Source organism: Triturus cristatus, chromosome 4_1 (assembly GCF_964204655.1).
Source record: "Triturus cristatus chromosome 4_1, aTriCri1.1, whole genome shotgun sequence".
Lineage (NCBI taxonomy): Eukaryota > Metazoa > Chordata > Amphibia > Caudata > Salamandridae > Triturus > Triturus cristatus.
In genome coordinates, this window is record NC_140585.1 from 1,220,124,411 (window position 1) to 1,220,144,302 (window position 19,892).

Here is a 19,892-nt window from a genome sequence, read left to right on the forward strand (position 1 = left end):
GTTGTGCAGGGTAGAGTGGAGTTGTGCAGGGTAAAGTGGAGTGGTGCAAGGTATAGTGCAGAGGTGTAGATTAGAGTGGCCTAGAGTGCAGTGGCATAAGTAGAGTGCTGTAGAGTGCAGTGGCATGGAGTGCAACGGTTCAGAATAGAGTGTCATAGAGTGGAGTGATGCAGAGTAGAATGGCGCTGAGTGCAGTGGCATAGCGTGCACTGGTGAAGAGTGCAGTAGAGTGGCGTAGAGTTGAGTGGTGCAGAGTAGAATGCAAAGGCATTGAGTGCAGTGGCACAGAGTATAGTGGCACAGAGTAGAGTGGTGTTGAGTTCAGTGGTGGAGAGTGCAATCTTGAAGAGTAGAGTGTCAGAGTGCAATGACATAGATTGCATTGGCGTAGAGTGTATTGGCATAGAGTAGAGTGGTGCAGTGGCAGTAGAGTGCAGTGGTGCATAGTAGAGTGAGGTAGAGTGCACTGGCGCACAGTAGAATTGAGGATCAAGACTTATTTGCAAATGGCTGGGTTCAAACTGGAATGGCATGGGGAGCAAAAAAACGATGGATTTAGGCCCAGATCTCTGTACGATAAACAGCGTTTACAACGCTGTTAATACCACGCGGGTAGGTTACAACGCGGACATTACATCGTCCGCGTTGTTACCACGGATGGCATTACATCGCAAGTCATTTCTACGACTTGCGCTAGATGGCGCGCAACACTAGGGAATGTGTTGGATTCTAAGTCCAACACATTCCCTGCTATTGCGCTAACTGGAGTAGGAATAGTAATTTATACTATTCCTAAGTCCAGCGCACCATCTAGTGCAAGTCGTAGAAACGACTTGCGATGAAAAGTCATGCGTGGTAACAACGCAGACGATGTAACGTCCGCGTTGTAACCTACTGTGGGGTAATGGATGGCGTAGTAACATCATACCTTCCTCTGTACTGGGGTAAATGTATGACATTGTTCTGCATTCTGTCCATCAACTTTTTGTATTTGAGTGGAATAGAGAGGCATACAGTGACGTGGCCTAGAATGCAGTGTCACAGAATGCAGTAGTGAACAACAGAGTGGTGTGGAGTGGCGTAGAGTGTAGTGGTGTAGAGTAGGGTGACGTAGAGTGCTTTGGCATACAATGCATTAGAATGGCATAGAGTAGAGTGGTGTAGAGTGTCGTGGCTAAAAGGTGCAGTGTGGCAGAGTAGAAGGGGCATAGAGTGAATAGGTGTAGAGCAGATTGGCGTAGTGTGCAGTGGCTTAGAGTGTTGCAGAATAGAGTATAGTGCAGTGGTGTAGACTAGACTGGAGAAGAGTGCAAGAGGGTAGAGTGTATTGGTTTTGAGTAAAGTGGTATAGAGTGCAGCGGTATAGAGTGGAGTTGCACAAAGTGGAGTGGGGCAGGGTAGATTGGAGTGGCGTAGAGTGGAACAAAGTGGCGTGGAGTAGATCGTTTCAGACTAGAGAGAAAGAAGTGGTATAGAGTGCAGTTGTGCAGAGTAGAATAGAGTGGGTTAGAGTGGATTGGCATAGAGTGCAGTGACAAAGAGTGCCACGGAGCATAGTAGAGTAGTGTGTGGTAGAGTGCATTGGCCTAGAGTAAAGTCGTGTAGAGCAGAGAGGAGTTGAGTGAGGTGGCGCAGAGTGAAGTGGTGCAGAGTAAAGTGCAGTGACGCAGAGTGGAGTGGCACAGTGTGGAATGGTGCAGAGTGGAGTGGGGTAAAGTGGAGTATGTGGTAGCACACTGCCTTTACAGCTAACAAACACATCTTCAATTGAAATGACACATACAGTTTTACTAAAAAAAGTATACAGCTCACAAACAATAACGTGAGGAAATGTCATCACCTCGTAGTGTATTGATTTTTTGTGGTCGAATTAATATATTTGTTTCCACAACGCTTCAGGTTCACAAAAAATGTGTGCTTCAATTGAGCTTTCCATATTCTGATAAATCTGAACAGTTCAGACATTTAAATTTTGTTTTGTGTTAGAAAACAAAAAAACGTCATACTGCACACCCCAAGTAGCCAACTAGACAAAATAACATCCTACAGCCTTTCTGTCTCACATGGGTACCCAGCAGGATTGGCACATAAAGCCTCTCACTTTAAAGTCAGGGAAAGAAAAGTAATCACCATCTCCCTGAAAGACAGATCCTGACACTGTGCCTCTGTGTTTGAATGCACAGTAAATGTGACAAGATAAGAACACTATTTGAAGGCCTGTTTACAGATATTCAGTACTGGTTAAAGAATACAGTAAATAGGATTTGGGCAAGGGAAGGGAGGAACTCAAGCCGGACAGCCTAAACAAATAAAGCAAGCAAATTTGATTAACAAACCACAAAACCATTGGTACGCAATGGGCAGAAAGCATTCTCAGGTTGGTTTCTGAATTTCCTCCAAGATGCCGTTAGCAAACCAGACAGCTGCACTGCCTGGCAGTCTTCGACCTAAAAAGCATGTAGATGGCAAACAGTGAAGCGTTTAAATGAGAAGCCAAAACCGAACTGATAATATTAGGAACCAGAACGCTGGAATGTTTTTTCCACACTGATCATGAGTGGGGCAATACAGATGTGTATTTGACAACAGGTGTTATACCTACATGCTAGCGTTAAGGAGAAAAAAGGCTGCAGATGCTATGTATTAGACTTCCAAAATGTCCCATCTCATTAAAATGTGTCACTAATTATTGATTCTTCCTTGAAGCATTAAATAGGCTGAGGAAAAGCTCCATGTGCATCTGTCATAGACAATACTCGGAATTAGAATTACTCTTTAGGCTTTCCTAGAAACCTTCCCAACTCTTCGTCCCACCCAATCACTACCTTTCTTGCCTAAAGATCTGCATCTGGTCCTGGCTCCTCGCATTTTCACTACGCAAGAAAACTGTATGGTTCACATAAGCTGAAAACCGAGTCTCGACGGTAGAAACATATGCAGTCTTCACTTTCACACTATGACTGACTGAAATTTCTTTATTCAGTTAATAATTAAATAATAAAAACTTTCGTACTTAATGGAGTTGTTGAGGCGCTTGGAGGAAAGAGAGGAAGAGGCTGAAAGAAGAAGCCAGAGAAACATCTGTGCAGTGGGCATTGTGGAGGTTGCAGAAGGCACGTTGAGGGATCAATTTCTTACTAACTGGCTACAAACCTGGATTCCAGCAGATAAGTTCTCACCATGTTGTATTCTTGAATATGTGTACAGAGGTCCAGCATCTAGGAGGCCCTAAGTGCCCCACCAAAACCTATGTTGCTCGCCTCCTTAGTTATTTAAAGAGAGACATCATTCAGAGGGAGGCGTGCACCAGTACTGCCTGACAATCCAAGAATATTTTTTTTTTTTTTTTTTTTTTTTTTAATTTTTAAAAACCTTTATTCGGATATTTCAGATACACAGCTATTCAGCCGACAACCCGGAGGTTCGGCAGCTCGTCAATCAACATATGTAGTCTTCTATAGCTGTCATGCAGGAGAGAAAAAAGGTTTCAATTTTTAAAGAAAAACATAACGAGCAAGGCAATATACATCATGTGTTCGCGTCAGATCCCACCGATGAGGCGGCCCCATATCCACCATCAGATCAGCCCTCAAGTGTGGAGGGGAGGGAGAGGCAGAGGCACTAACTTTCTATCAGATTTCATCCGCAAAACTCAAGTCGGAAGTGGGGCTAGGGGGAAAGGTGCTCCTCTGGTGGGTCAGTGGCAGGAGGCAGGCAGATGTACCCCCTATACTGGTTCCACCCCCCCCACACCTTGTGCCATTTCTTGGGCCTCCCCCGTGCACAATACACTGTTTTCTCCTGAAACATGCACCAGTCCATGTTGTTCTTCCATGCATCCAGGGTGGGCGGGCTAGGGGATCCCCACAATCGTGCAATATCCCGCTTGGCCACCATATTACCAAGGGTCACCCATTGAGTCTGCGCAGCATCGTAGTCTGTAGGGCCCCACACGTTCAAGAGACAGCGCCGCGCCTCTGAGTGCAACACAATACCCGTGACCTCCTGCATCACAACATGAATCTGCTTCCACAATTCCGCAATCACACCACACTCCCATATAATGTGCAGAAAGGTGCCCACCATCCCGCAGCCCCTCTTACACAGCCCGTCCTCGGAGAAACCCATGTGGACCAACCGGGGGCCAGTGACATAGACTCTGTGGAGTATCTTAAGCTGGACCAGCCGCAGCCTGGCGGGGATGGCAACCTCTTTCGGGGAGGAGACAGCGCACTGCCAGTCCTCATCGTCCAGCTCAAGACCGTCTCTAGTCCACTGGTCCCGCACCCCCAGGAGGAGATCAGTACGGACGTTCACCAGCTTCTTGTAAATGAGAGAGATTGTGCTCTCCGGCACATGGCCGTCCAAGATCCGGTCCTCCAACGGAGAGGATTCGGGCACCTTCTCCCCCTCAACGAGGACCGACCGCAGCGCATGACGTACCTGCGCGTACCGGAAGTATTCCGTGCCCTCTAGCGCATATTCCGTCTGCAGCTCTGTAAACGACTTAATCCGCCCCTTGGCCAGCATGTCCCCCACCCTGGAGATACCAATCAGGTCCCATTTGTCGAAACCCTTAGAGTTCCAGAGTTTCCCCAGCATGTCCGAGTCAAACAGCGGAGTGGCCAGTGTGAGTCTATCCTTCCACCCCAGGGAGTTCGTGACTGCCTTCCACACGTGCACCGCCACCCCGGTCGGCCCCGTGAGGGATCCAGCCGGGGCCCTTGAATAAAGTGCTCTATAGTAGCCACCACCCCGCAACAACCACCGGTCCATAGCGAAGCCGGGGCTAAGCGCAGGACCGTAGACTCCGTGGTTGACTGCGCTCAGTTGGGAGGCCCAATAGTATCTCCGGATGTCGGGAAGCGCGATACCCCCGTCATACCAAGGGAGAGTTAGTTTTGCTATCGCTATACGCGGGCGGCCGTCCCACAGCAGCGAACGCTGTAGACTCTCAACCTCCCGAAAGTAACTGGCCGGGACCAGCTCCTGGGTGTTCTGCAGGGCATAGAGAAAGCGGGGAAGCGACATCATTTTAAAGAGCGCCGCACGACCGAGGAGGGAAAGCGGCAGCCGCCTCCAGCCTGCCACGTCCCGCCGCAGGCGCGCCAACGGAGGGAGCAGGTTTCGCTCATACCGTACCGTGGGGTCGGCTGAAATATAGATCCCAAGATACTGAAAGCCCTCCCGGGCGATCTGGATCGGGCAATTCCGCGGGGGAACCGGAGCGTCTCCACACAGGGCGTACAGATATGACTTACCCCAGTTGATGGTGAGCCCCGAGTTCCTCCCGAAGGAAGTCAAGATGTCGCAGACAACTATAAGGGACTTCCGGGGTGAGGTAAGATAGAGCAGAATGTCGTCGGCATAGAGGGAAATGAGGTCCTCGTGATCGGGGGACCAGCGAATCCCCCTCACGTCTGGGTGCCACCGTATCCATGCCGCTAGCGGCTCAAGGGCGAGAGCGAACAACAGCGGCGAGAGGGGACAACCCTGCCTGGTACCCCTTCCCAAGTCGAAGGGATTGGAGGCCCTCCCGTTAACCGCAACTTTGGCGAGAGGTCCTTCGTATAAGAGCCTCACCCAGCCCACAAATCCGGGCCCGAAGCCGAACTTCGCGAGCGCGGCCCACAAATATGCCCACTCAACCGTGTCGAACGCCATCGTTGCGTCGAGCGCCGCCACCACGGCCGGTTCCCGCATCGTCCCGACCCTTGCGATCACACCATGAATGCGCCTAAGATTCAACGCAGTATTCCGATGTGGGATGAATCCAGATTGGTCGGGGTGGATCAGGTCACCGATCACCCTGACTAGCCGGTTTGCGAGGATTTTAGCAAGGATCTTCGGCTCAGCGTTAAGGAGCGAGATCGGCCGGTATGAACTGCACCTGTCTCTAGGCTTGCCATCTTTATGGATGACCACGATCATTGCCAGGCGCTGGTCGAGCGGGAGGGAACCCGTCGCCCGCGCCTCCACAAACATGGCTCGTAGATGCGGAGCGATCTTGTCCGGCTGGAGTTTGTAGAGCTCAATGGGCAGACCATTCGGACCCGAGGCCTTGCCCGGACGCAAAGAACGGATCGCCCCCGCAATCTCATCGACCGTGATGTCGCCATCAAGGTCGTCCCTGTCCACGTCGGAGAGGCAAGGCAGGGCGAGATCGCGCAGGAGTGCACATGAGTCCTCCACAGGCCTGTCCGACACGGATGTATAGACCGTGCGGAAGTAATCCGCAAAGCACTGGACTATGTCCTCCGGCTCCGTGACCAGGACGCCAGCCTCCGTCACTAGGTCCGGCACCACTCGATTGACCCTCTCCTTCTTGTCCAGCCACGCGATCAATTTCCCGGCCTTGTCCCCGACGTCGTACAGACGGCCCCGCTGTTCCCTACTCAGAGCCTTGGCTGCGTCAGTCACGAGGGCCCTGTACTCCGATTGCTTAAGGCTCAATTCGTGCAGCGCCTCCTCCGTGACCTCACCCTCCAGGGCCAGCCCTAGGTCTGCGATCTCCGCCTCAAGCTGGGCGACCTCCGCGTCCCTCCGACGCTTGGCCGCTGTAATCAAGGAGAGGGCCTCACCCCGAATCACGGTTTTGAATGCTTCCCACAAGGACACCGCCGACGTGACCGAACCGAGGTTTTCTTGAAAATAACGGTCGATCGCCTTAAGTACCTCACTACGAGTCACAGGGTCTCTAAGATGCCACGGGTTAATTGGGGCCACCCTACCACCCACTCCTCTGGCAACATCCATACAGATCCACACCGGAGAATGGTCAGAAATACCTCGTGCCATGTGCCTGGCCTCAGAGACACTGGAAGCGTGTGCAGCCAGAGTAAGGACATAATCAATTCTGGAGAGACTGCCATGCGCACCTGAGTGGAAAGTGTACTGCCGTTGTGTGGGATGCAACATTCTCCAACAATCAACCAGCCCTAGGGTATCTATGAAATCAGGAAGCCACTTCTGAGCCCCCCCCGAAATCCTCTGCGGGTGCCTGTCAAGCAGGCCTGAGCCGACCGCATTAAAGTCACCACCCACCACCAACACGCCCTCTGGGAGATCCAGTAATGTCCTCTCTAAGTCCGCTAGGGTAGTGGGCTGCAATGCAGGGGGGACATAAACCGACACCAGGACCAGCGTCCTGCCCTCCCACCGTCCCGCTACTGCCGCGAAGCGCCCCCTATCGTCTACAGTAGTAGAGTCAACCTCAAATGGGAGAGAGGACCTGACTAGTATTCCCGCCCCTCTGGAACCCGAGGTGAACCCGGAATGCGCAACAAACTTATAGCCTTTACGATTGAGTGCATGGCACGTGTTGCCAATCAAGTGCGTCTCTTGCAAGAGGACAATATCAGGGGCACATCTCTTCAGAAATTGCAGTACAATCCCACGCTTAATACGATCCCCCAGGCCATTCACATTCCAACTGAGTATTTTGAGGCCCCTACCCCCCATCCCAGCATGTAAGGAGACCACCACCACCCACGTGGAACCCGACCCGAACCACAGGAGCTTGCATCATGACGCCTTGCAGAACCAAAAACAACAACAACCCCAACAACAAACCCCACCCACCCCCCACCCTGCACCCCTGCGTAAGCTCTAAAGTGCCCCCCAACTTGCAGTGTGCCTGTTGCCCCTTATAAAACTAGTCTACGGAAAGAACCCCAGAGGAGGAAAAGCTCCCCTACTGCCCCCGCCACCCCCCGGACTATCAACCTCCCGGAGGGATCGGAGTCGTGGTACTTAAGTCCCGGTTCAATGTTCGTCACCGGCACCATCTGCGCCACCAGAGCGTTCCATGCCAGGCCGCCCTTGGGGCAGAGTGTCCAACCAGTCTCCGACCATGTCGGGTGCCTCAAAAAAGAAAGTTCGCTCTTCGAACACCACCCGCAACCTTGCAGGAAAGAGCATGGCATATTTTAGTCCCATCTCACGCAGTCGTCTCTTGACCGCCATGAAGCCTTGCCGCTGCTTTTGCACCATCTGAGTGAAGTCCGGATAAAAGCTTACAGTAGTGTTCTGGAATGGCAGCGGGCCGGCCATCCGCGATGCTTGTAGTATGGCATCTCGATCCCTGAAATTAAAGATCCGGGCGACAATCGGCCTTGGTGGGGCCCCCACCTTGGGCCTCCCGCCAGGAACTCTATGGGCCCGTTCGACGGTAAAGAACTTGCTAAGGCCTTTGGGTGCCAGATGGTTCACCACCAGGTCCTCCACGAACAGGTCCACCGACTGCTCCTCCGAATTTTCCGGGACCCCAATGATGCGGACGTTGTTGCGCCTAGCACGGCCTTCGAAGTCCTCCAACCGGCGGGCGAAGTGATCATTTGCTGCCCGGAGAGTACGGACTTCCCGCTGGAGGCCGGAGACATCGCCCAGGAGGCCGGCAGTCTTGAGGTCCAAGGACTGAACCCGCTCATTAGTTTTGCCGAGGTCGGCCCGAACCAGGTTGACATCTATCGATATGGCATCTACTTTTTGTGCCAGGGTCTCAAATTGCTGCCCAATCGAGGACTTCATCCCTTCGATGGCCCCCATGATGTCCTGCAGGGTTAATTCTGTGGAGGGGGACGCCGCGTCCTTCGAGGCTTCCGACGTCGGGCCCGATTCGCCCGGGGACCCCCTCTGATGGGCATAGCGGTCCATGGTATTAGTCTGGGTGGAGGTGCCCCGCCTGGTGTTCTTGGGCTTCTGCTTTTCGGCGTCCGACCTGGTCGACATCTCAATCTGCCGTGTAGACAATCTCCTGGCCCGTACAGGGTAAATGGGCATGCAACCAGTGGCTGGCGCCGCGCACGCCCCGTCACGGGCGCCCTGGAGACTGGAAGGCGAAATCGAAAGTGAAAGTGAAATCCCCTCCACCTCCGACGACTCCTCCCCGACCAGGCCGCTGTTGTTCAATTAGGGCACGGGCACTGTGCCAACGCAAGTCCCGGGCACCGTGCGGGGATTAGGCCCCAAACTTCCAGGCAGTATAACTTCGGTCTCCAGTGGGCGATTTCGACCCGGACAACGGTTCCCGCCTCAGCAGCAGATCCTCTCCAATAGTCCGGGCATCAAGTACAGGATAATAGACAGGATAGATGCCGGAGGGAGCGAGGGTCTCGGGAGCTCTAGGCTCACGCGGCCATCTTGATCACGCGCTAAGCTCCTCCCCCGACAATCCAAGAATATTGATATTCCCGGACTACACACACCTGGTGCAGCTATAGAGGGGGCCCTTTCTCACAGTTATACAAAAACTCAGAGCTCTTCAATTGGAATACGACTTGATGTTTCCCGTCAAGCTCCGAGTTACCTTCCAAGGTTAAACTTACTTTTTTGAAACACTGGTCAAGGAAAGAAAGAAATCAGAGAATAAGAGACACCCCTCAAACTAACCTGAGCCTTAATTACAGGTGACAGCAAGACGGAAACGACCCTAAAGCAAAGGTACAATGCCAGCAATGGGGGCTGGGGTGGGCAAGAGGGCCTCCTCTCAACACACCTTTGACAAAGAGGCGTGTGACTATGCACAGCATGACCTGGGGAGGGAGGGTGGGGACTGTCCCATTGCATGTATAAGCTTCTTCTCCGTGACCTGAACGCTCTGTTCCTGGGGTCACATCAGTCCTCTTTTATGGTCACTGATCCTTCCATAATGCCACCTCTCCTCATTAATCAGACTCTACTGATTCTTGCAACATACTTCTGATGTACACCGGACTGGGAAGTACGTATCAGTTTCGGTCATGGCCATGGTAAGGCAGTAGATCAAACAACCCAGATGGCGTAAGATCTCCATAAGTACATCCCTATGTACACCACCTGTCAGACTTAAATGTTCATAGATTTTTAAGGGTGACAGATGCTTCAGGGGAGGAAGCATAGAGTGGGTGGAGGTTGGGCCAGTCAGGGTCTTTTGAAATGTTTTGGTTTGGTGGTTTATTTGGTTTCACAACATAACACAGGCATGAATTGGTTCGCTGCTGACATGTAAAAAGGAATACAACACCTCAGTTGAAATAAGGTGGGTGAGATAGAAAGAAACACGTGGGTCCCACCACAGGTCCTCGTCACAACACACATGCAGTGGACAGTGGAGGTGTGCTCCCTGCAGTGTGCCTCTCTTACAGGTCAATTATGCACAGCAGTGACTCCTCACGTGTTAGAATGCCCAATGTAACTCATGGACAATACCGTATTATGCCCTGGAATTGAATCAATCAATCAATCAATCATTTGTAAAGCGCACTACATACCCGCGAGGGTCTCAAGGCGCTGGGGGGGGGGGGGGGGGGGGTTGCTACTGATCGAACAGCCAGGTCTTGAGTGTTCTCCTGAAGGTCAGCAGGTCTTGGGTCTGTTGTAGGCTCAGTGGGAGAAAGATCTCCCGCCGGTGGTAGTTCTTTGGATGCGCGAAACGGTGGCTAGTGAGAGGTCGGCGGAGCGTAGCTGGCGGTTGGGGATGTAGAAGGAGAGACGACTGTTGAGGTAGGCAGGGCCGGTCTTGTGGAGTGCCTTGTGTGCGTGGATGAGGAGCTTGAAGGATATTCTCTTGTTGACGGGGAGCCAGAGCAGGTTTCTCAGGTGGGGGGTGATGTGGCTGGGGCGTGGTACGTTGAGGATCAGTCGTACCGAGGCGTTTTGGATGCGTTGCAGTCGTTTGATGAGCTTGGTCGGGGCTCCCGCGTAGAGTGCGTTTCCGTAGTCGAGTCTGCTGCTGACGAGGGCCTGGGTGACTGTCTTTCTTGTATCTGTTGGGATCCATTTGTAGATCTTGCGGAGCATGCGGAGAGTGTTGAAGGAGGAGGAGGAGACGTCGTTGACTTGCTTGGTCTTTGAGAGCGTTGAGTCTAGGATGATTCCCAGGTTGCGTGTGTGGTCTGTGGGTGTCGGGGCTGTCCCCAGTGCCGTCGGCCACCAGGAGTTGTCCCAGGCTGAAGGGTTGGAGCCGAGGATGAGGACCTCCATCTTGTCCGAGTTCAGCTTAAGGGGACTGGTCCTCATCCAGTCGGCGACGGCCTTCATTCCTTCGTGGAGGTTGGCTGTGGCGGTGATGGGGTCCTTGGTGAGGGAGAGGATCAGTTCAGTGTTGTCGGCGTAGGAGATTATGTTGAGGTCGTGCTGTCGGGCGACATGTGCAAGCGGGGTCATGTAGATGTTGAACAGTGTCGAGCTTAATGATAAAATTAAATAGAGACAGTAATAGAAGATGTCAAAAAGCATGCTCCTAATGATTTCCTTCTTCACGGAGACACACCTTTCCAGCACCAAATGAGAATTTTTGGGTCATCACGAGTACACAAGAGTATATTATTAAGGGTTTTCTCTGGGATCTCGGGGGGGGGGTGGCAATCATCCTCAGCAAATCCTTCCTGTTCCTGGTAACAGCAACACAAAGAGATGCACTGGGAAGGGTTCTGAGAGTGAGCGGCATGCTGAGTAGGCAAGGGTGGTCCCTGATTAGTGTATAAGTCCCTCCAGGTTCATCTGAGGATATCCTTGCATTCTTTTCCAAAGTACTCCCTGCCCCTTCCTGATTTGCCAATCGTTGGTGGTGACTTCAACTTGGTGATGAATGCATCTCTTGATGTGCTTTCATCAGCCTCTTCCAGCAGACCAAAGGCCTTCTGCAAGTGGATAGCCGCGCTGGGCCTTGTTGACACATGCAGTTGATGGAAAGGGGAAGTCAGGCAGTACGCTTACTACTCATCTCAGCATTACTCTACATCACCTATTGATTAAATCTTATTTCCAGTGTCAGACTCCACTGGTATAAAACAAACCTGTATTCTTCCTACAGCGCTCTCTTACGATGCCCTAATCGAAACAGTATTCCACAGTACAAAAAGAGGACAGAGGAGGGTTTGTCCTATGAACACCTTGAGGCTGAAAGATAAGCACTTGGCCAAACTGCTCATTAAGCAAACAACAGAATACTTTGAAATTATACCAATTTGGTTCCCTTGGCTTCGGCCCACTGTGAGGCATTTAAAAATGTAATCTGAGGAAAGGATATGGGGTACCTCAAGGGCAGAGCTAGGAATCGAGAAAGGGAACTAGAAACCTTAGATCAGGAAATATTGATTCTAGAAAATAGTGTCAGAGAACACACTTAGATGGCTGGAAATGGCTCTTTCCACTCAAAAAATTACGTTGATAGACTCAGCCAAAATGTGTGGGTATTTTCTAAACATAGAGGTTACAAATTGGGGTAAAGGTGGGGAAGCTGCTATTCTAGCTGGCCAACAGGGAAGTGGAAGTATGGAAAGTCACAAGCAGTTGAAGTCCAACAGCATAGATATTGCGGAAATCTATTCTGCATACTACAGACAAATGTGCGCACAGTGTGTGCTCCCAAAGGTAGAATTGGTTCATCCAATATTCAATGATCTCCTCCTCTACCACTTTATCAGATGCAGTGCGGGTGGAGCTTGACATCCTTATCTCAGATAAGGAGATACAAAAAGCAATAACAGAGATACTCTGGCAAGCCTTGGGCCAAAAAGGCAACCCACTGGTGTTTCTTAAAAAGTATGCATTGCTATGGACAGCAGATTCAGCCTTCTCCAACTTTGCTTCTAAAACGTGGAATGACCTGCTGCTACAAATAGGAGCCACCACCTCGCTTTTTTGAATTCCGCAAGAAGGTGAAGACCTGGCTTATTGAGTAGTCACACTAGGCCCTAGGTGTGCCTAGACTCACACCGGCTCAGGACCAGGATACCCTACCGGCTTATAGTGCACTCTACAAATCTGCTTAACATAACATCTAAGTGCAGTATTTGGGGAGATTCATACTACAGGATCCTTTTCCCTATGATTTACAGGAAGCAACAATCTCTGTAGTCTTAAAAGCAGGAACCCACCCCCCGAGTGCAGCTAGTTTCAGCCAATATAAGTTATAAACATTGTAGTGAAGGTAATTTATATCAAAAAATGTCCAAAGCAGTACACACCCTCATTAACTATGATCAAAATCTCTTCATGCCGGCCTGCAGCACCTGTCACTGCCTTAGACATAACCCTATTGCTCTGGCTCACGCAACACGAGTGGATGTGGCTCTGTTATCCATTGACTTTGAAAATCCCTTTGATTCAGTGCATTGGCCTTTCCTGCACCAGGTGCTTCAGAAGTTTGCCTTTGGCAAAGATTAGTGTAGACATTATATACTGCTCCCTGGGCACAGGTCAGGGTGAAAGGGGTGCTATCTTCACATTTGCATGCAGCAGTGGTCTCCACTCTCCCCAATCATATTTGCATTAGTTATTGTACCCCTGGCTGTGTGGTGGTGCTGTGATGCAAAAATGATAGGATTTTGCTAAAAGAAGGGGCAGAAAGATATGGTATATCCCTCTGAATGGATGGGTTCTTGCTTTACATTTAGCAATCCGATATTTTCCTTCCCTGGGTGACTCATAGGCTGTTAATCTCTACAGCTATGCTTCTGATCTACAGGTAAACTGGGACAAAACCATATTTATGTCAATACTCCCCAACCCACCACAACGCCTCCAACATACCCCCAATAAAGGTGGCAGATACCCACTTAAAATATCTGGGAGTTGAAAGATGCAAACAAGGGGCGGGACCTGAACATTACACCATTGTTTTGACACACTATACGAGAGCTGAATGGATGGGCTTACTTGGAACTAGCATTATGGAGGGTAGTGCAATATTTGAGTCAATATTGCTACCCGATTTTTAAACATACTGAATTTTCTATGCGTGCCCAATTCTTTCAAGACCCATAATCTCTTACTGAGGAACTTTTTGATGAATTGGTGGTCGGCCACAAGTTTCTTTTATGAAATGCCCACAGTTACAATATGATGATGGTATAGGGAAACACCCGACGTTCAGTTATATTACTAGACTCACATTTAATTCCACTCAATGATTGGCTCTTTGGAGAAGAGGACAACTGATGATGAAATTAGAATTGGAGCTTCTAGAGCCGCATGATTTCTACTCATTATTATATAGGACAACATCCCCAACACAATTCCATATATTACAAAATTGCTGCTGCCGAAATGACAGGATGCCCTGCAAGTCATGAAGTGGCTCAAAACCCTAACGAAAGAAACTTCTCTGTGGCGTGGCTATTGATTAAGTAAGGTCACAACTTGTAGGTTTGAAATATGGGATCTCAAAACTGGGTGATGTATGGTCCTCCAGCCATATAAAAACTTTTGATTGATTGCTAAACGAGTTTAAGCTCTGTAAATCACAATGTTTACTCTATTTACAAATCCGCTATGCCTTGGACACATACAAACGTAAACTCACCATGAAGCAATAGATCAATGCAGTCTCCTCCACCTGCTTCCAAATCTCCGCATGCTCAGAAGAATCTTCAAATAGCTCCCCATCAGCATGAGGAAAATCATCACCCAAGCCTTAGTCACCAGTTGGCTGGGCTACGGCAACACACTGCATGCAGGAACCACCATCGAACTCATGAAGAGACTACAGATGATACAGAACAGAGGGGCAAGACTGCTCTTCAACCTGCCCAAGCGACCCTACACCACCCGACACCTCATGAAACTCCACTGGCTCCCTGTCCTATAAAGATGCCAATTCAAGATACTGACACATGCCTTCGAAGACCTCCATGACCTTGGATCTGCATACATCAACCACCCCTTTCTGAACTTCCCCCAACCATCCAGAAACCTTCAATGCACCACTGTCGCACAGACATCATGCATCCGCCAAAGCCACAGCGGAGGCCGTTCCTTCTCCTACCTCGTCACCATGTCCTGAAATGGCCTTTCCCTCCACCACGAACATCACCTTTGCTGGCGGATTTCAGAAAGAGACTCAAGACCTGAGTTTTTGACTGAGCCCTGCAACCCAGCACCTGGATACCCTCACGGGTGATTAGTAGAACTTTACAAATACCGATTGATTGATTGAACAATAATACCTGGGTTTAGCTTCAGCACAGCAAAGATAACACTAGAAAGGCTGGGCAAGATTGGCATTTCTAAAATATACAGTTCACTGATAATTAATACACCCAGCACTTTTGCTAAACTCCAGAAGAAATGGGAGGGGACGTATGCAAGCTAGATGGCAAGGGATGGACGGAGATGAGGATTGCCTCTTGCAAATTGGCAATATCTGTCTGCTTACGATTAACATAATTTAAGTAGTTCCAGAGAATTTACTTTTATCCAGCCAGGTTGTGGAGGATGGGTAGGGCTCCTTACCCCTCCTGTGCCTGTTGTAACTTTGCGAATGTTACCTTCATGCATGTCATATGGGAATGCCCTGTTAATGCTCAATATTGGAAGTGGATCAATCAATCACCTGGAGCTGTAATCTGGCAATCTATTGTTCCTGACCGAAAGGTAGCTCTGTTAGGTATAATGAAAGGTCAAAAGTGATCCGCAGTTGCACGCACTGTGTTAGGGGTGGACTTTCTGGTGGCCAAGAGGGACCCAGACCAAAGATGTAAAGAAAAAGAGGGCATGATGTTGTTTTAATGGCTCAGTGGGCTACACTGCTGTTCAAATGCCAAGGAAACAGTCTATAATGCGTATGGCTTTGCGTATAAGCACCAGAAGATCTGAGAGCGCTGATGGAGCTGCCACATTGTGAACGTGGAATAACGAGGTCTGTTGTTACATCCTTTCCCATCAACAAAGGATATTGACTTCCAAATGATTGACTGAATTGAATTTCTTTCCATAACCTGCGGTAATATTAAGTTCAGTAATTGATTACTTTGTAACACTGTTTTGACCTAAAAAAAAAAGGCAATAAAAAAATATGTAATGAAAAAAATGTGTATGCTTACCCCTTGAATGCCTGGAGGAAAGACATATTGGATTATAATGGTCCCATATTTCTCGTATCCAGGTAAGAGTAGACTGGAGTCTTTTGAAACCAACATCCTCCCATTCTCTGGCTGGTTTCCAACTAGTTGACCATAAAAGCGCCCACACATGGGGCAGGCTTTCTTAACCTGCAGGGCTCTTGTGATGCAGTCCTCGCAGAAGGAGTGCCGGCACTTTTCTAGTGTCTTTATGTTCTGGATCTCACCCAAGCAGATTGGGCACTGGTTCTCCTGGTCATCCTCCACCACTGGCTCCTCCCGCCTGAAGTCTCGTGAGCTGCCTGGGAGCCCCCGGGAGCCACCGCTATGCTGGGCACGTGAGAAGGCTGTCTGGCCGCGATAGTGCAGCTCAGCAGCTGCATGCTCCATACTTTTGTCAGAGAAGGCCATGCAACCGCCCAGCTCATGCATTCGCTGTGACTTTTTGAGCTCTTTTTCTGTTTCCTTTAGCAAGGCTTTCAGAGCCTTGCGTGCCAGGGATAGTCCATTGGCAGCCACATGAGCCTCAGTGGTCAGACGCAGAACGTAAATCTCTGAAGTCTCGCCATCAATAAGGATTCGGACCTTGTTCTCATCACGCAATTTAACCAGCTTGGTGGGGCTCTCCTTGGTTAGAAAGTCCCACACATACTTTGGCACTGTCACTTTGTTCTTGGAGGTGCCACCGCACGCCGCCATTCTGGACAACACAAACGACACTAGAAAAGGAGGGGTGAGAGAAATTGAGGAGAAAAAACAGACAAGAGCAGTCAAATTATAGTGTGCTCTCAGGAAAAAAAACAGTATTTTAAAGAAACAGATATATAACACCATAGAGCAGGGTGCAAAGTCGGAAAAAGAGAACACATGACAGGACATAGTAGAGAAGCAATAACATACGACTGAGGGTGGGTTTTGGACACAATCATTACATAACAGTTCCTCCCTTTGATGTGGCATGTCCCTATTAATGTATTGTGTTGTGTTTTTTTTTTTTACACAACTTTAGTTGGACTGTAGAGCAAATCACAGTTGATTAAAATACCCAATACACACAGGAGTGTTTGAGTGGGGCAGGAATGGGCTATGACATTCTTATCCTGACCTTCAAACAATTCATTTTGTAAAGAGCAAACTCACAGACAGACTGATTAGAAAACACATTGTATCTTTTGTTGTCAATAATCAGAGATGTAGATTTTTTTTAGTAATGACCGCCTCAGAACAACAATTTTCAATGACCACCGAACATGTTTATGTTCTTCAGTTTAGAGCACCCATTTAAGGTAAGTTCACTTTTTTTTGCTTTCAGATACACATTTTCTCTGTTACAGTAGTACCATATAATGTTACCTACCAGCTTCCTGGTCACATTTTGTATTAAATCTCCAAACTGTGTACATTGAGGATATTATCTAATATTGTCTATCTGAATAGCCTAGCAGGCAAGGAAACCTAACCGAGGCCTTCCCGAACACTGCCACTGATCATTGGTCACAAGTGAAAATGTTACTTTTTCTTTGTGTACATCTTTGCTCATTAGTCAGTGAGCATTTATAAACTACATGGTATATTTTATTATAACTGGATTCTCTGAAAACCAAAGCTGAACAATAAAGGAAAATATTAATACAGACTTCGATTTATTCTGCTGGTTTTTTGTGCTACATTATCACAAATTCTGCCACTCAGACTCTCCTACAAAAACCTCTTCTAGCCATTCTACAGTAATTTTCAGATCATAACGTGCTCAACTGGTATACCTTCTCTTATTCTAGTTGCTTAAAAATGTTATGGTTTGCAATTCCCTCAGTAGTTTAAGTAAGAAATGCTCTTCTGTATCTGAAATTAACATTTCTATTATTTTTCAAAGACATATGAGTTCTGCATTCTATGCTTCAACTACGTACAGCAAAGGAGAAAAAGTAGAGGTTACCCGGGCAGATGAAGCCATGATGTTATATAGCTAAGGATATCTCAGCATGGAAAGGACAATAAAGGAGCATCAATGCTTACTTCTTGGCCCCGGATGAGGCTCCCGGACGTAATCTGCTAAAGATCCAACACTGCATCGGACAAGGCATAGAGCATCTTACCATTTCCACCAAAGTGATCATAACAGTTTACAGTCAATTCCATAATTTGTAGAACATTGGGTAATAAAACCACCATAAAGATTGCCGAAGAAACAATACGACTGCCTACATCTAGTCCAAAATGTTGCAGACAATGTGGCCTTAATCAGAAACAGATATTGCCTACATTATATGTCTTCTCTGGCTGCCCGAATGGTCTTAAGACTACAAAAGCTAGGTTGAACTTTATGAAAAAAGTGATCTACATTTAATGCTCACCTTCCAATCCAAACAACCATTTGACTGCAGACTTCATACTAAAGGAGAGTTTCAATCAATTGGCCTGTTATTCCGCATTCCTTATCCTTTGTCTTATAAAGCGGAGAGATTTGCCACAAATGTCATTTACTCTGAAGAGGAAACTTTTTATCTAACAACCTGAAAATTGGCAAAATATTTTTGCAAGGAACTAGGTCAGCACAGCGCTTCATACAAGTGCCCGAATCCCATTAACTAATGCTTTCTTTAGCCAAACGTTAAAATTAGTTATTTGAATAAAGAAACCGAAATATACTTTATTTTGATATATGTATCAAGGCAGGGATAGTATGTATTTAAAAAATATCTCAAACAAGAAATCAAAGCTGTTCCTTAAGGTTAATGAGACGGACCAAGAGAGTATGCAGGTGGCCGATGTGTATAGTATTTAGTCGGATATAGGAGCCCTCATACACCCGTCTTGGTGTCGTGAATCACGCACCCTTTGGGATGTGAAGCGTCATCATCGGGCTGCTCCTACGTTGGGCCGGCTGGTGCAATGCTCAACGGGCTCTTTTGAGGAGCACTTTTATGGAGATCTTTTATCCGGTCAGCCGTTAGGTGATTGAGGGTAGGGGGCTCTATTGTAATGTAGATGAAAGGGTAAGTGAGGACGTTAAAATAGGTAGAGGAGTGCCAACTAAATTAGTTTATTCTGTGGCCTTCTTACCTAATTAAAAACTGTGTGAGGTAAAGTGTGGGTGCCTAGAGTAATGTGCTAGGTGGTCAACACTGCCTCATCTAGGGTCAACATGTTTCTCGCCTTATCTGAGCACTACTCTGGCGATTCATCAGGACCTTTAGGATTCTATCTACATGTGAGCTGTATAACGATTATTATTGAAACAGCATTATGTTATGAAGATTACCTGCAACTCGGTCTACCCTATCAAATTCATAACTAATCCAAAATGGTCGCACACTGCTGACCTACCTGCGTGTTACCCCAAAGAACTGTGGTCCCTGTAGTCAGCGTCGGCGAGTACACCTATGCTTGTGTCGTGAGTGCAAGTGTGAATAGCGTGTGCCATCCCTGGACACGTGTTTCGAGGTTGTTGCCTCTCGTCAGCAGGGAGTAGGAAAGAGTGCAGGGTTGCTGTGTAGGCTGCTAAAATCATTATCAGGTATGTACCTCTCGTAGCAACGCAGGTGCGTAACCTAAGCCCGTCGGCTTCCCGGCTCAAAGAGCCACTAAATAACTAATCCAAAATGGTCGCACACTGCTGACCTACCTGCGTGTTACCCCAAAGAACTGTGGTCCCTGTAGTCAGCGTCGGCGAGTACACCTATGCTTGTGTCGTGAGTGCAAGTGTGAATAGCGTGTGCCATCCCTGGACACGTGTTTCGAGGTTGTTGCCTCTCGTCAGCAGGGAGTAGGAAAGAGTGCAGGGTTGCTGTGTAGGCTGCTAAAATCATTATCAGGTATGTACCTCTCGTAGCAACGCAGGTGCGTAACCTAAGCCCGTCGGCTTCCCGGCTCAAAGAGCCACTAAATAACTAATCCAAAATGGTCGCACACTGCTGACCTACCTGCGTGTTACCCCAAAGAACTGTGGTCCCTGTAGTCAGCGTCGGCGAGTACACCTATGCTTGTGTCGTGAGTGCAAGTGTGAATAGCGTGTGCCATCCCTGGACACGTGTTTCGAGGTTGTTGCCTCTCGTCAGCAGGGAGTAG

General features: G+C 48.6%; 1 protein-coding gene across 2 annotated transcripts in view; it reads right to left on the reverse strand.

Moving 5' to 3' along the window:
* DTX3 (deltex E3 ubiquitin ligase 3) overlaps positions 1-19,892 on the reverse strand; it is a 284,871-nt gene that overhangs the window by 66,855 nt on the left and 198,124 nt on the right. For both annotated transcript variants that reach the window (XM_085654596.1, XM_085654595.1), the window contains exon 3: positions 15,807-16,543. In XM_085654596.1, the coding sequence (XP_085510722.1) occupies positions 15,807-16,543 (737 nt within the window). The remainder of the gene's footprint in view (positions 1-15,806; positions 16,544-19,892) is intronic.